This window comes from Loxodonta africana, chromosome 12 (genome assembly GCF_030014295.1).
Source record: "Loxodonta africana isolate mLoxAfr1 chromosome 12, mLoxAfr1.hap2, whole genome shotgun sequence".
NCBI lineage: Eukaryota > Metazoa > Chordata > Mammalia > Proboscidea > Elephantidae > Loxodonta > Loxodonta africana.
This window is the reverse complement of record NC_087353.1, coordinates 68,651,571-68,665,388: the sequence shown is the minus strand read 5'-3', so window position 1 is coordinate 68,665,388 and position 13,818 is coordinate 68,651,571. Positions and strand designations below refer to the sequence as shown.

The following is a 13,818-nucleotide window of genomic DNA, read 5'->3' as shown; positions in this document are numbered from 1 at the left end:
TCAGCAGGAGCATAGCTATGGGTAATTCGAACATTACATTACCATTCTGAGTGCTTCCTCCATTTACAGTTTAAGTTGTTTTATTGGCCTAAATTTAACAGATTTTAAAACAGCAAATTCAGTTAGAAGTAGAATATGTTTCTCAGAACGCAAAGGTACGTTGTGATGTCCAGGAAGAAACATCTGTGCACTTGTGATAAGAGATTACTCCCTATGAGGTCTCACGGGACTTTTGACCTACCTCCACTCTTGATGAGGATGTCAAAGAGGTCGTCCATCTGCTGACTGTGTGCATTGGAAATCTACAATGAAGAACAGGAATTAGTTTTCTCTCATGCAATCCTGCGAGCATAATACAGTTGGGAGCACTAAGGGACCATACAGTGCACCTAGTTCTAGCATGTTGTTTGATAATTTTGAGAACACTGAGATTACTTCAATTAAGTGAAGTTAAGCCAATTTACCCAAGGTGTCACAGCTGGCTAGCGGACAGAGCAAGTACTGAGCTCGGCTGACTTTTACACTTCTCTCACTGTTTGTATTTTGAGAACCCTCTAGTACTTTATTTTAAAAATGTCTTTATTCATTTGCATTTTGGGAAACATTTGTGTGTGTAAATGTGATCAGATTATACATACTTCCAGCTTGATTTTTATCTGACAATAAACAGCACATATATATATATGTATATACACACACATATTAAAAAAACTAAACCAAACCCGTTGCTGTCAAGTCAATTCCAACTTACAGTGACCCTACAGGACACAGTAGAACTGCCCCATAGAGCTTCCAAGGAGCATCTGGTAGGTTTGAACTGCCGACCTTTTGGTTAGCAGCTGTAGCACTTAACCACTATACCACCAGGGTTTCTGTAAGTATACAATTAAATAAATTGTGACACAGTGTACACCCAAGAAACCATCATCACAATCCAGAAAATATACATATCCTGAAGTTTCCTCATGCCTTTTTAAAGTTTCCTCATGCCCCCTGCAATAACACTGATTTGCTTTCTTACACATAGGTTGGGTTATATTTTCTGGAGTTTAAAAAAATATATAAATAAATTCATACAGTATGTATTGCAGGTCTGGCTTCTTTAACTCAACAAAATTACTTTGGGATCCATTTATGTTGTACTGTGTGCCAACAGTTCTTGCCATCTATCACTGAGAAGTGTTCTATAGTATGGAAATAGCACAGTTTGTTCATTCAAACACCTATTGATGGACATTTGGGTTATTTCCAGTTGTGGGCTATTATAAAGTTGCTATGAACATTCACGTACAAGTATCTGTGCAGACACCTGTTTTCATTTCTCTTTGGTAAATACCTAGGAGTGGAATGGCTAGATCATAGGTTAGGTATATATTTAACTTTTAAAGAAATGTCTCAACTGTTTCCAAAGTGATCATACCATTTTACATTACCACCAGCAGTTCATGAGAGTTCAGTTGCTCTATATCCTTGTCGGCACTTGGTATTGCCAGCCTTTTTAATTTTAGCCATTCTTACAGTGTGTAGTGGTATCACATTGTGGTTTTAATTTGCCTTTCTCTAATGACTTATTATATCATATCATATTATTATAATGAGTAATGATATTGAGCATCTTTTCACATGTTTTCCATCTGCATATTTTCTTTGGCAAAATGTCTGTTAAATATTTCACCTATTCAGCCTTCTTAGGCTTACTGTTTGCATGTTATATCTTTTTTCAACCTTTTACTTTCAACCTACATCTTTATATTTAAAATATGCCATTCGTAGACATATGCATTAGTTATCTATTGCTATATAACAAATTACTCCAGAACTTAGTGGCTTAAAACACTGAGCATTTATTATCTCACAGTTTCTGTGGGTCAGGAATTTAGGAATGGTTTAGATGGGTGGTTCTGGCTTGGGGTCTCTCAGGTTGGAGTCAAGATGTTGGCTGGGCTACAGCCATCTCAAGGCTTAGGTGGAGGATGTACTTTTAAAGGTGGCTCACTCACATGACTGGTAAGTTGACGCTGGCTGTTGAAGGGAGGCCTCAGCTGATGGGAGGCCCCAGAGGGCTGCTGGAGTGTCCACATGACATGACAGCTGGTTTTCCCCAGAGCATGCAATCCAAGAGACAGCAAGGAAGAAGGGGCATGCCTTTTATGACCCAGGCTTAGACGTCCCACCATTATTTCTGCCAATTCTATTTATTAGAAGCAAGTCACTAAATCTAGCCCATGGAGGACTGTCAAAGAATCTGCAGACATATCTTACAATCACTCCATAGCATATAGTTGGTTCTGGGTTTTTTTAATTCAATCTGACAATCTCTGCATTTTAGAGTATTTAGTCTTTTTTTTTTTTTTTTTAGTCCACTAGTGTGTAACGTAAATTATTGATATGGCTGGATTTGGGTTTACCATTTTATTTGTTTTCTATTCATCCTATTTTTTGGTCACTCTGTTCCTCCTTTCTTAAAAAAAAAAAAAAAAACTATTTTAATTTTAGCTCAATTTTTCTATTGTTTCTTTTTTAGCTATACTTCCTGGCATTATTTTTTTTAATGTTTACTATATGTAGCTATGCTTCCTGGCATTTTTTTTTTTTTTTTAGTTTTTACTATACGTGTTATGGAAACCCTGGTGGTGTAGTGGTTAAGTACTACAGCTGCTAACCAAGAGGTCGGCAGTTCAAATCTGCCAGGCGCTCCTTGGAAACTCTATGGGGCAATTCTACTCTGTCCTATAGGGTCGCTATGAGTCAGATCGACTCGACGGCAGTGGGTTTGGTTTGGTTTTTATATATATTATAATACACATCTTTAAGTCTTCATCGTCTATTTAATGTTGTACCACACATTAAGTTGATTCTGACTCATACGGACCCTGTAGGACAGAGGAGAACTGCCCCATAGGGTTTCCAAAGAACGGCTGGTGGATTCGAACTGCTGACCTTTTGGTTAGTAGCCAATCTCTTTACTACTGCGCCACCGGGGCTCCCCCTGACCCAAAGGAAAAATTAAAAGACAAAACCTGAATTTCTGAATAAGTAGTGATGGCAGATTATATAGCTGCAGAAAGTTGTTTAGGATTCTTCAAAATAAATGATGTTTTGATTTTAAATAACCACGTGGAGGCAAGTCAATCTTAGACAAGGGATTCATTATATAGTTGGTCAGAATGGGGGGACGACACATCACATAAAAGCCTTTGTTCCAGGCTGACAAGCTGTGACCACTGAACATGCTCACCTCTGGGAGGGCAGACTGTGCCTCACTGACATCACAGTGATGTCCTCGCTCACCTCTGGAGGGAGAACCGTCCCTCACTGACATCACATTGATGTCCTCGCTCACCTCTGCAGGGAGGGAGCGTGCCTCACTGACATCACAGTGATGTCCTCGCTCACCTCTGCAGGGAGGACAGTGCCTCACTGACATCACAGTGATGTCCTCGCCCACCTCTGCAGGGAGAAGTGTGCCTCACTGACATCACAGTGATGTCCTCGCTCACCTCTGGAGGGAGGACCGTGCCTCACTGACATCACAGTGATGTCCTCGCTCACCTCTGGAGGGAGGACCGTGCCTCACTGACATCACAGTGATGTCCTCGCCCACCTCTGCAGGGAGGACCGTGCCTCACTGACATCACAGTGATGTCCTCGCCCACCTCTGCAGGGAGAAGTGTGCCTCACTGACATCACAGTGATGTCCTCGCTCACCTCTGGAGGGAGGACCGTGCCTCACTGACATCACAGTGATGTCCTCGCTCACCTCTGCAGGGAGGACAGTGCCTCACTGACATCACAGTGATGTCCTCGCCCACCTCTGCAGGGAGAAGTGTGCCTCACTGACATCACAGTGATGTCCTCGCTCACCTCTGGAGGGAGGACCGTGCCTCACTGACATCACAGTGATGTCCTCGCTCACCTCTGCAGGGAGGACAGTGCCTCACTGACATCACAGTGATGTCCTCGCCCACCTCTGCAGGGAGAAGTGTGCCTCACTGACATCACAGTGATGTCCTCGCTCACCTCTGGAGGGAGGACCGTGCCTCACTGACATCACAGTGATGTCCTCGCTCACCTCTGCAGGGAGGACAGTGCCTCACTGACATCACAGTGATGTCCTCGCCCACCTCTGCAGGGAGAAGTGTGCCTCACTGACATCACAGTGATGTCCTCGCTCACCTCTGGAGGGAGGACCGTGCCTCACTGACATCACAGTGATGTCCTCGCTCACCTCTGGAGGGAGGACTGTGCCTCACTGACATCACAGTGATGTCCTCACCCACCTCTGCAGGGAGAAGTGTGCCTCACTGACATCACATCATGTCCTCACTCACCTCTGGAGGGAGGACCTGCCTCAGTGGTACCAGTCATGTCATCACTCACCTCTGGAAGGGAGGACTGTGCGCTGCGAGTCTGTCTGACGGCTTCCTCATAGCGGGGAGGGTCTTTTGTCTTGGTGACCGGGCTACCAAACAGGGAGTGCTGGACAACAAACTGTTGAGGTGGCGGGGGTGAACTAGGCTGTCAAACAAAGATGGAGCACATGTTAGCTTTTGGCAACAAGCTTTCTTGTGCCCTGGCTAGACCCTGCTCCGCTGTAACCAAATTCTGCTCTTCATAAGAAGTCTTTTAAACACTCGTGAGGCTGGCTGTGCTGGTCGACCATTCCACATGGAAAGGCTAATGTGCCCCTTACCATGTTATTATCATGGTCTTTCCGGCTCTTTTACCCAATTAATACTGCTACCCCATCATTCCAGCCAACAAGCACTAGGCTTTGGAATGATTTTATGCCCACATGAGTGCTGTCATTGCTGCACAACTGTCCCAGGATTACCTTGCTGGGAGGGTTAGGTCCGTTTTGCACTGATGGGAGTGGAGCGTTTCTGGACTGGAGAAGGCTGCTGGATGTCTTACTAATAAAAGGCTGCTGGACTGCTGGAGCAGGCTGTCTCTGGTATGGGAGAACTGTAGGTGATGCTGAGTTTGTGAAAACCTGAAATGAATAAGTATTTCCCCTTCAATTTGTTCTCCTAATGAAGTAAGGAAACCCTAGGGGCATAGTGGTTAAGAGCTATGGCTGCAAGTCTTCAGACAGGGACTGAACTGATACTGGTAAGGATTGAGCCTCTTAGATCAAGCAGACACATGAGACTATATGGGCATCTCCTATCTGGAGGGGAGATGAAAAGGCAGACAAGCTGGCTGAACGGACGCAGGGAATACGCGGTGGAGAGAAGGAGTGTGCTATCTCATTAGGGAGCGGCTGGAAGTACATAGCAAGACGTATATACATTTTTGTATAAGGGATTGACTTGATTTGTAAACTTTCACATAAAGCGCAATTAAAAAAAAACAAAACTACAGCTGCTAACCAAAAGATTGGCAGTCCGAATTCACCAGGCACTCCTTGGAAACCCTATGGGGCAGTTCTACTCTGTCCTATAGGGTTGCTATGAGATGGGATCGACTTGACAGCAACGGGTTTAATGAAGTAAAGAAAATCAGTATTTAGAGCTGGGGTGGCAAACTTATTCTGCAAAGGGCCAGACAGTAAATACTTCTGGCTTTGAGGGTCATATGGTCTATCTCAACTACTTGACTCTGCTGTCTTAGTGTGAAAGCTGCCACAGACAAGAAGTAAATGAATACGTGGTTGTGTTCCAATAAAACTATTTACAGAAACAGGGAATGGGCTGCAGGCTATGGCTGGCCACCCCATTTTCGAACCTAAGTGGTCCCTTTACTCAGTAGCTGCCCTGTGAGGGCAGCGGGGACAGCATCCTGTGGGGAAGCACAGCATTTGCTCAGTTTAAGTTTCCCCTTAAGTCACAGCAGAGTTTGTGCTATTCCTCACTAGGATGCTCTCATCCCTTGTCATGTTTTAATTTTTTTTTTTTGTCCTGCTATTTTTTTTTTTTTTAATAATTAAAATATTTTCTTGCGTTTTCACTGAAAGTTTACACAGCAAATTAGGTTCCCGTTTAACAATTTCTACACAATTTGTTCAGTGACATTGGTTACATTTTTCTCAGTTCGTCAACTTTCCATTATTTCTGTTCTGGCTGTTCCTTTTCCAGTAATCTAGTTTCTTTGCCCCCTTGCCTCTTCTTCTTTGCCTTTGAGAAAATGTTGACTGGTCCCAGAAGATGATATTTTAAAGACACAGAGTTTCATGCTTTAAATTTTCATGATTAAGGTAATAATCCCAAATCAACTTCTCTTACTTCTCACACCTCAACATGAAGAAAACAAAAATCCTCACAACTGGGCCCATAAGCAACGTCATGATAAACGGAGAAAAGATTGCGGTTGTCAAGGATTTCATTTTACTTGGATCCATGATCAACACCCATGGAAGCAGCAGCCAAGAAATCATACGAAAGATATTGAATGTAATATGGACAGACAGAAGAACAAATAAATCTGTCCTGAAAGAAGTACAGCCAGAATGCTTCTTAGAAGTGAGGATGGCGAGACTGCATCTCACATACTTTAGACATGTTATCAGGAGGGACCAATCCCTGGAGAAGGACATCATGCTTGGTAAGGTAAAGGGTCAGCGAAAAAGAGGAAGACCCTCAATGAGATGAACTGACACAGCAGCTGAGACAACGGGCTCAAACACAGCAATGGCTGTGAAGATGGTACAGGACCGGGCAGTGTTCCCTTCTGTCGTACACGGGGTCACCATGAGTAGGAGCCAACTTGGCAGCATCTAACAACCACCGCCACCACCGCCTTACTTCTAACCTTATCCTAAGTGCTTAAGCCATGTTTACAACACCTTCCTGGCCATCTTAAATTTAATACATTCCAAACTAAACTTTCCCCTTTCCTTCTGCTGCCCTCAACCTGTGAGGGAAAACCATTCCTGATTCTGTCTTTTCTTTTTTTAACTTCAGTAAATGGAGCCGTCGATCAGCTCTGCTTTCCCCTCTCAGCACTGGCACATCTTAGAACAGTCTCTGAATCAGCCTCTGTTCTCTGCCCTGCGATGCCCTCACCCACTGAAGTACCGCCACAAGCTCCCTGCCTATCGTCCCACCACCAAAATTAGATTCTCAGCACACGAACCCGAAGGAATCACTACCACAATCCTGGCACCCCTATCTCTAGGATAAAATCCTTAACTCTCTGGCTAGTACGTAAACCTTCCTACCTGGCCCCCTTTCCACCGCACCCTAAACCTTACACAGGCTGTAGTCAAAATGAGCTTTCCATCGCTTCCTGAAATCCTTGCGAGGCCCCATTTATGATCCATCCCCTTCTGAGAATCTGCTCTATCAGGCAGAGGTGGTGATTGCTTCCTATGAAACCCCAAAATGTTCTGTTTAGGCCACACTGAGATCCAAAGGTTTTAGGGCCTTTTAGAAATATATAGCCATACTACTGATTTTTTTTTTTTTTAACTGGGTTTTTCCTCTGATATTTCCTACTGATATTTCAATTATATTTCACAGAACTTGGTTTGCTCATAAAAATATCTCATACACTTTATACTGTTAATAAGGAGTCCTGGTAGCTCAGTGGTTAAGCGCTCTACTGCTAATGGAAAGGCCAGCGGTTTGAACCCATCAGCCACTCCTCGGGAGAAAGACATGGCAGTCTGCTTCTATAAAGATTACAGCCTTAGAAACCTTATGGGACAGGTCTACTCTGTCCTAAACTAAAACCAAACCAAACCCACTGCCCCAAGTTGATTCTAATCATAGCAACCCTACAGGACAAGAGTAGAAAAGTCCTCTAGGGTCACTATGTGTTAGAATCAACTCAATAGCAATGGGTTGGTTTTTATAATATTCTGAAAGAGAAAAACCTTCCCTGTATATTTTTTATTGTAAAAATATATATATTTCTTAAGTGTGAAAGTCTGTACAACCTGTGTGACGATTCTATAAATTTATTCCCATTCCCTTATATTTCATAAAAAATTGCTTCCTTGAAACTAAAAGTAATCATTCCTAATTCTAGAATTCTGAGACTGAAGCCTGTATTTACCCTGTCTATATATTGTTTTTCTCTCTCCTCCCCAACACAAACTGTCTTAACATTTTAACATTTACTTACACTAAAATGGTATTTTGAGTTTTCCCCAAACTCAATAATATGCAGCTACAATTCCCTTCTTGCATTCCCCAGAGGAAATTCTAAGAGACAGCACACACACAGATGTGACTGCTGCTAACCTAAGAGGCTGTTTCTATCTGTTCCTAAAGTCATCTTAGCCCAAACAGTTACCTGTACCTGAGGCCTATGGACAGGTGTACCTAATTATCTAGGTTCTTTTAAGCTGAAGATCAAAACCCTGGGACCAACCATTCTCAAGGTTTATGATACCAAGACCTATTTTTGAGGCCTGAAGATTTTTCTGGCAAGGAGATGTGCCCACAGCTCCACCTACTGGACACAAGGATATTTTGGTATCTTTCCGGTCTACTTGGAAACCCTGGTGGTGTAGTGGTTGAGGGCTACCGCTGCTAACCAAAAGGTCGGCAGTTGGAATCCGCCAGGCACTCCTTGGAAACTCTACAGGGCAGTTCTACTCTGTCCTATGGGGTCGCTATGAGTCGGAATCGACTCGACGGCAGCGGGTTTGGTTTGGTTTTGGGGTCTACTTAACAAGAGCTTGTAAAGAGGATGGAGTCCCTGGGTGGTGCAAATGGTTAGCATGCTTGGCTGCACTGGTGGTTTGAACCCACCAGCTGCTCCGTGGGAGAAAGATGTGGCAGTCTTATTCCATAAAGATGACAGCCCACCCAGAAGTGCCTTAGAAAAAAGGCCTGCTGATCTACTTCCCGAAAATCAGCCACTGAAAACCCTATGGAGCACAGTTCTACTCTGATACACATGGGGTCGCCATGAGTTAGAATGGACTTGATGGCAACTGGTTTGTACAGAGGATACAGAGCTACGGCAACACCTTCATCTTAAAGATGAAGAAACTGCCGCTCAGAGAAAGTAAATTTTTCTAAAGACCAAATATGTAGGAAGTAGTGAGCCAAAATGATAACCAGACCTTGATCTTCTGGCTCTTAATTCCTAAGTTGCCAAACTCTTTAAATATTACACACACACACAGAGTTGTTAGGTATTGTCAAGTTGGATCCAACTCATAGCGACCCTATGTACAACCAATGAAACACTGCCCAGTCCCGAGCCATTCTCGTAGTCCTTGCTATGTTTGAGTCTACTGTTGCAGCCGCTGTGTCAATCCATTTCGTCAAGGGTCTTCCTCTCTTTTGCTGATGCTCTACTTTACCAGTATTATGTCCTTCTCCAGGGACTGGTCCTTCCTGATAACATGTCCAAAGTATGTGAGACAAAGTTTCACCATCCTCATTTCTAAGGAGCATTCTGGCTGTACTTCCAAGATAGACTTGTTTGTTCTTCTGGCATGCCACAGTATATTCAATATTCTTTGCCAACACCGTAATTCAAAGGTCTCAATTCTTCTTTGGTCCTCCTTATTCATTGTCCAGCTTTCACATGCATACAAGGTGACTGAAAATGCCATGCCTTGGGTCAGGTGTCCCTTAGTTCTCAAAACAACAGCTTTGCTTTTTAACACTTTAAAGAGGCCTTTTGCAGATTCGTCTAGTGCAATATGTTGCTTGATTTCTTGACTGCCGTTTCTGTGGACCTAGACTGTAAATCCAAGTTAAATTAAATCCTTGACAACTTCAATAGTTTCTCCATTTATCATGATGTTACTTATTGGTCCAGTTGTAAAGATTTTTGTTTTCTTTATGTTTATATGTATATATAAAAAGATCTTACCCAAGATAAAAAGTTCAGAAGTATCTCTGACATCTTCAAATATCTTTTCTCTGGGAGCATCAAATTTTTTTCCCATAGATTAATAATTTCAAAAAAAAAATTTTTTTTTTTAAAACTCAGTAAATTCAATATACGAGGACCGAAAAATACTTTTTAAAAAAGAGTTAAGTGTTATGATGAGCAATCTTTTTGTAACAGAGAGCTCTTTCTACTCCAAATAACTGGATAACCTGCAGCCATATGGCAGGGGACTTGAGGCTCATCCTATGAGAGGCTGAACATGGTAAAAAATAAACAGGGCCCTTCCCACTGAGCAGCCCCTATAAAGATGCCTGTGAAACGGGTACGTAGATGACAGCAGAAATAAGCTGCAGCCTGCTGTTACTGGTTAGCTCACAGACCTTCCTAACTTGCTGAGGCTGGTTAAGCACGTGCCGTGGGAAAGTGTCTTGTTTCTGAAGAGCAGGCTGGGCCAGGCCTGACGACAAGGCAGCGGTTGGTACTTGTGCAGCAGTTGCTATTTGAGGCTGAGGCTGGATTCCGGCTTGTGGTGGAGTCTAGGAGGTGAATCAAAAGCATCAATTTAATTGTTAGAATCAAAGTTGAACCAAGAGTTCAGATGCAGAGTAGCTGGTCACTTGGGGATTGTATTTGAAATAAGACAAATGTTTACACTGAATGTACATAATAAGACGGCATTCAAGGGCACCTTTAGATTTCAGTGAACACTTAAATTTAGAATTTTTAGATAGAGACAGGCATGTGTATCCTAAGAACGCTTAAGAATAGATTGCTGATTGGTATTCTAGATGAACTGACTTCATATGCTCATAAATTTGAATGTTAACAATCCTGAATCAGAATTAAATACTAGACCAGTTATTCTCATGCTCTCATTTCTTAAGTGACTAAGATTTTCATTTGAAAGTTTTGTAAAAATAGAAAGCTGCAATAAAAAGGACCTGTAAGTGTATAGCAAGGTGTGTATATATTTTTGTATGAGAGACTGACTTGATTTGTAATCTTTCACTTAAAGCACACACAAAAAAGGACCTGTAACAGCTCTAAGGAACCCTGGTGGCACAGTGGTTAACCGCTTGGCTGCTAACTGAAAGGCTGGCAGTTTGAACACACTGGCCGCTCTGCAGGAGAAAGATGTGGCAGTCTGCTTCTGTAAAGATTAGAGGCTTGGAAACACTACGGGGTAGTTCTACTCTGTCCTACAGGGTTGCTGTGAGTTGGAATTGACTCAACAGCAACAGGGTGTAACAGCTCTATACACATAGGTCAGGAGCTATAATACTTTTAATAGCAACAAGGAAATTCGTGAGGGCCAATTATCCAAAGTCCTGCTTTTTCAACTGCAGACTGTGCATTCTTTGGAGAGAGGCCCCTGTGTGCCGGGGGACAAACAGCCCCAGAATAAAATGCGCTTCTTGGGTCCTGGAACATTAACTCTATTGGAAGATTTGGATCAGAAAAAAAGTTATACATATATATTTAAAGACATATTATGGAAGAGATTTGCAAACTCAGACACTTTAAAGCTAAAACAGCAGAATTAGAATTTCCACATGTCACAGGGCTTTGGGTTGTGCCTCCTAACCCCAGGGGTTCAAGTTTATTCCTCTCTGCTGTTAAGGGCATCTGCGTAGTCAAGACTGAGGAGCACTGGTTCAAATGGCATCCTGTGTTTACTTGTGGTCCACAACTGGTTAAAACCTACCCAAAACACATTACGTAAAAACCACTGCGGGTAAATACACAGGTTATATGTTGGCATAAAGGGAAATTCTATGCTCACTAGCCATTTTATAATCTCCCTCAATAACATCCTCAGTCCTAAATTTGTAGTCCCTTTTTCCTTAGTTTAGGTATCTTCACATTAGTGGGGCCTTTCAAGAGCTAAATTTTGGAGGCAGGTATAAAAAGGCACACCTGACCCAAGCCAGTAGTTTCAATCGCCTCATACCCACGCAAAAGCTGGACAATGAATAAGAAGAGACCAAAGAAGAACCAATGCCTTTGAATTATGGTGTTGGCGAAGAATACTGAATATACCATGGACTGCCAGAAGAAAAAACAAATCTGTCTTGGAAGAAGTACAGCCATAGTGCTCCTTAGAAGTAAGGATGGTGATACTTTGTCTTATATACTTTGGACATGTTATCAGGAGGGAACAGTCCCTGGAGAAGGGTATCATGCTTGGTAAAGTAGAGAGAGTCTGAGAAAAAGAGGAAGGCCCTCAACAAGATGGACTGACACACTGGCTGCAACAATGGGCTCAACCACAGCAATGATTGTGAGGATGGCGCATGATGGAGCCGTGCTTCATTCTGTTGTACACAGGGTCACTATGAGTTGGAACTGACTGTACAGCACCTAACAACAAAGAGTAAGAGCTCTGGGGTTAGAAGTCCTGGGTTTAAATGCTAGGTCTGTTACATGCTAGCTGTGTCGCGGGGCAAATAATTAAACTTCTAGGCCTTAGTTTCCTTATCTAGAAATGGGCCTGTCACTGGGATTCTCTGGGAGGACTCAAGAAGTGAGACCTTTAAAGTACTTGCTGCTTACACATAAAAAGTACGTAATAGCAACAGCTGTTGTCATGATGATAATGTCGCTGATATTTTAAAATGTCTACATGTATGTTCACTGGAAAGTAAAAGGTAACAGAAATGGGAAAGCCCCCACATTTGTTTTTACTGTGTAAACAATGCTAGCTATTCACATTTTTGAAGACCCCTCCCTCCTCCCTGCAAGCTTTCTCCAACTGTGAAGCCTAATTTGGACGCATGTGTGAAAACGCTCAGGTACGGTTCCATCGCTGGCAGTTTCCGCTGGAAGCGCTGTGAGGTGAGGCCGTTAGAGATACACTTCACACCTGGAGTTGGAGGCTGCCAACTGGGAGCTGCACAGAAGTGACACTCGAGCCCCGGATGGACACTGGGAGCAGCAGCTGAGCAGTCTGTGTGGTCAGCAAAGCCTGGGGCTGAGCGACCACGGCGGGTGGCGGCTGTCCCTGGGAACTCACGTAAAACTGCGAGACCAGGCTCTGCTGCTCCGCTGCGGCCACAGGGACTTCTTGCTTGATAACTACAGCCTTTTTGGCAACAAGGCTCTGGCCACCTGTAGAGATGGGCTGGCCCACAGGATGGCTGGCGACAGGGATGGGCTGCCTGGAGCTTGAGCAGTCAGGGAGCGAGGCCTCGTCTTTGACGGCAGAAGCAACACTGGCGTGCTTCTGATCTAACTTATTGGCAGAGCTAGCTGGTGCACTGGGCTGGGGTTCTAGTGGCCGCTGCTGCTGCTGCTGCTGCTGTTGCTGCTGCCCTCGTTTTTCAACCTCAAGTTGCATTTTCAGTACTTCCACGAGCTTCTGCTCTTGTTCCAGTTTCCTTTTTAGCTCTTCGATCTGCTTCTCCTTCTCCTGAAGCTTGCGGTCCTTTTCAGCAGCATCCAGTTCCAGACTGGACAGAGTGCTGCTGGTGGGACTTAAGCTGTCTTCAGCGTTTGTCACTCTCAGGGGCGATGAGCACAAGAACTGCGAAGGAGACATCATGGTCATGATCTCGGTGAAGGTGTCTGCCATGTTGGTGTCGTCGGTACTGAGGCTGGACTGCTCGGAGGGGGACGGCGAGATGGGCAGAGGCGAATTAGCACTCTCCACGTGGGCTGTGTTGCTGGGTCCCGTGGATGGTAACTCTGCCTTGAGTGTGGAGACTGAGCTAGTCACAGAGCTGTGTACTGTTGTGACCGGCAAGGCCATGGTGACTTCTGGGTTACTGGTAACGATGGCAGGAGTGGACACTGCCACGATACTGCCAGCAGCAACACTGCTGCTGTTCATTTCCTGGTAGGGTTTCAGGCGTTCGATGAGGTCAGGTTTGGTGCCTGACACTGGCAGGCCCCTTAACTTCAGTTCTGTCTTCAGTTCCGATACCTAGGAATACCACAAACAAATCAGGTCTCTGCTTCAGGTATTGCAACTTTCTAACAAATCTCAAGGAAACTTCTGTGACAGAAACAGTGCCTGTGTCT

General features: G+C 43.9%; 1 protein-coding gene across 4 annotated transcripts in view; it reads right to left on the bottom strand.

Moving 5' to 3' along the window:
- Positions 1-13,818, bottom strand: part of MRTFB (myocardin related transcription factor B) — a 213,420-nt gene that overhangs the window by 10,980 nt on the left and 188,622 nt on the right. For 3 of the 4 annotated variants that reach the window (XM_010597295.3, XM_064295613.1, XM_010597296.3), the window contains 5 exons: positions 12,662-13,720; positions 10,179-10,334; positions 4,835-4,993; positions 4,381-4,518; positions 242-302 (listed from right to left, as the gene is read on the bottom strand). In XM_010597295.3, the coding sequence (XP_010595597.2) occupies positions 242-302; positions 4,381-4,518; positions 4,835-4,993; positions 10,179-10,334; positions 12,662-13,720 (1,573 nt within the window). The remainder of the gene's footprint in view (positions 1-241; positions 303-4,380; positions 4,519-4,834; positions 4,994-10,178; positions 10,335-12,661; positions 13,721-13,818) is intronic. The other variant, XM_064295614.1, reaches the window with a different exon arrangement.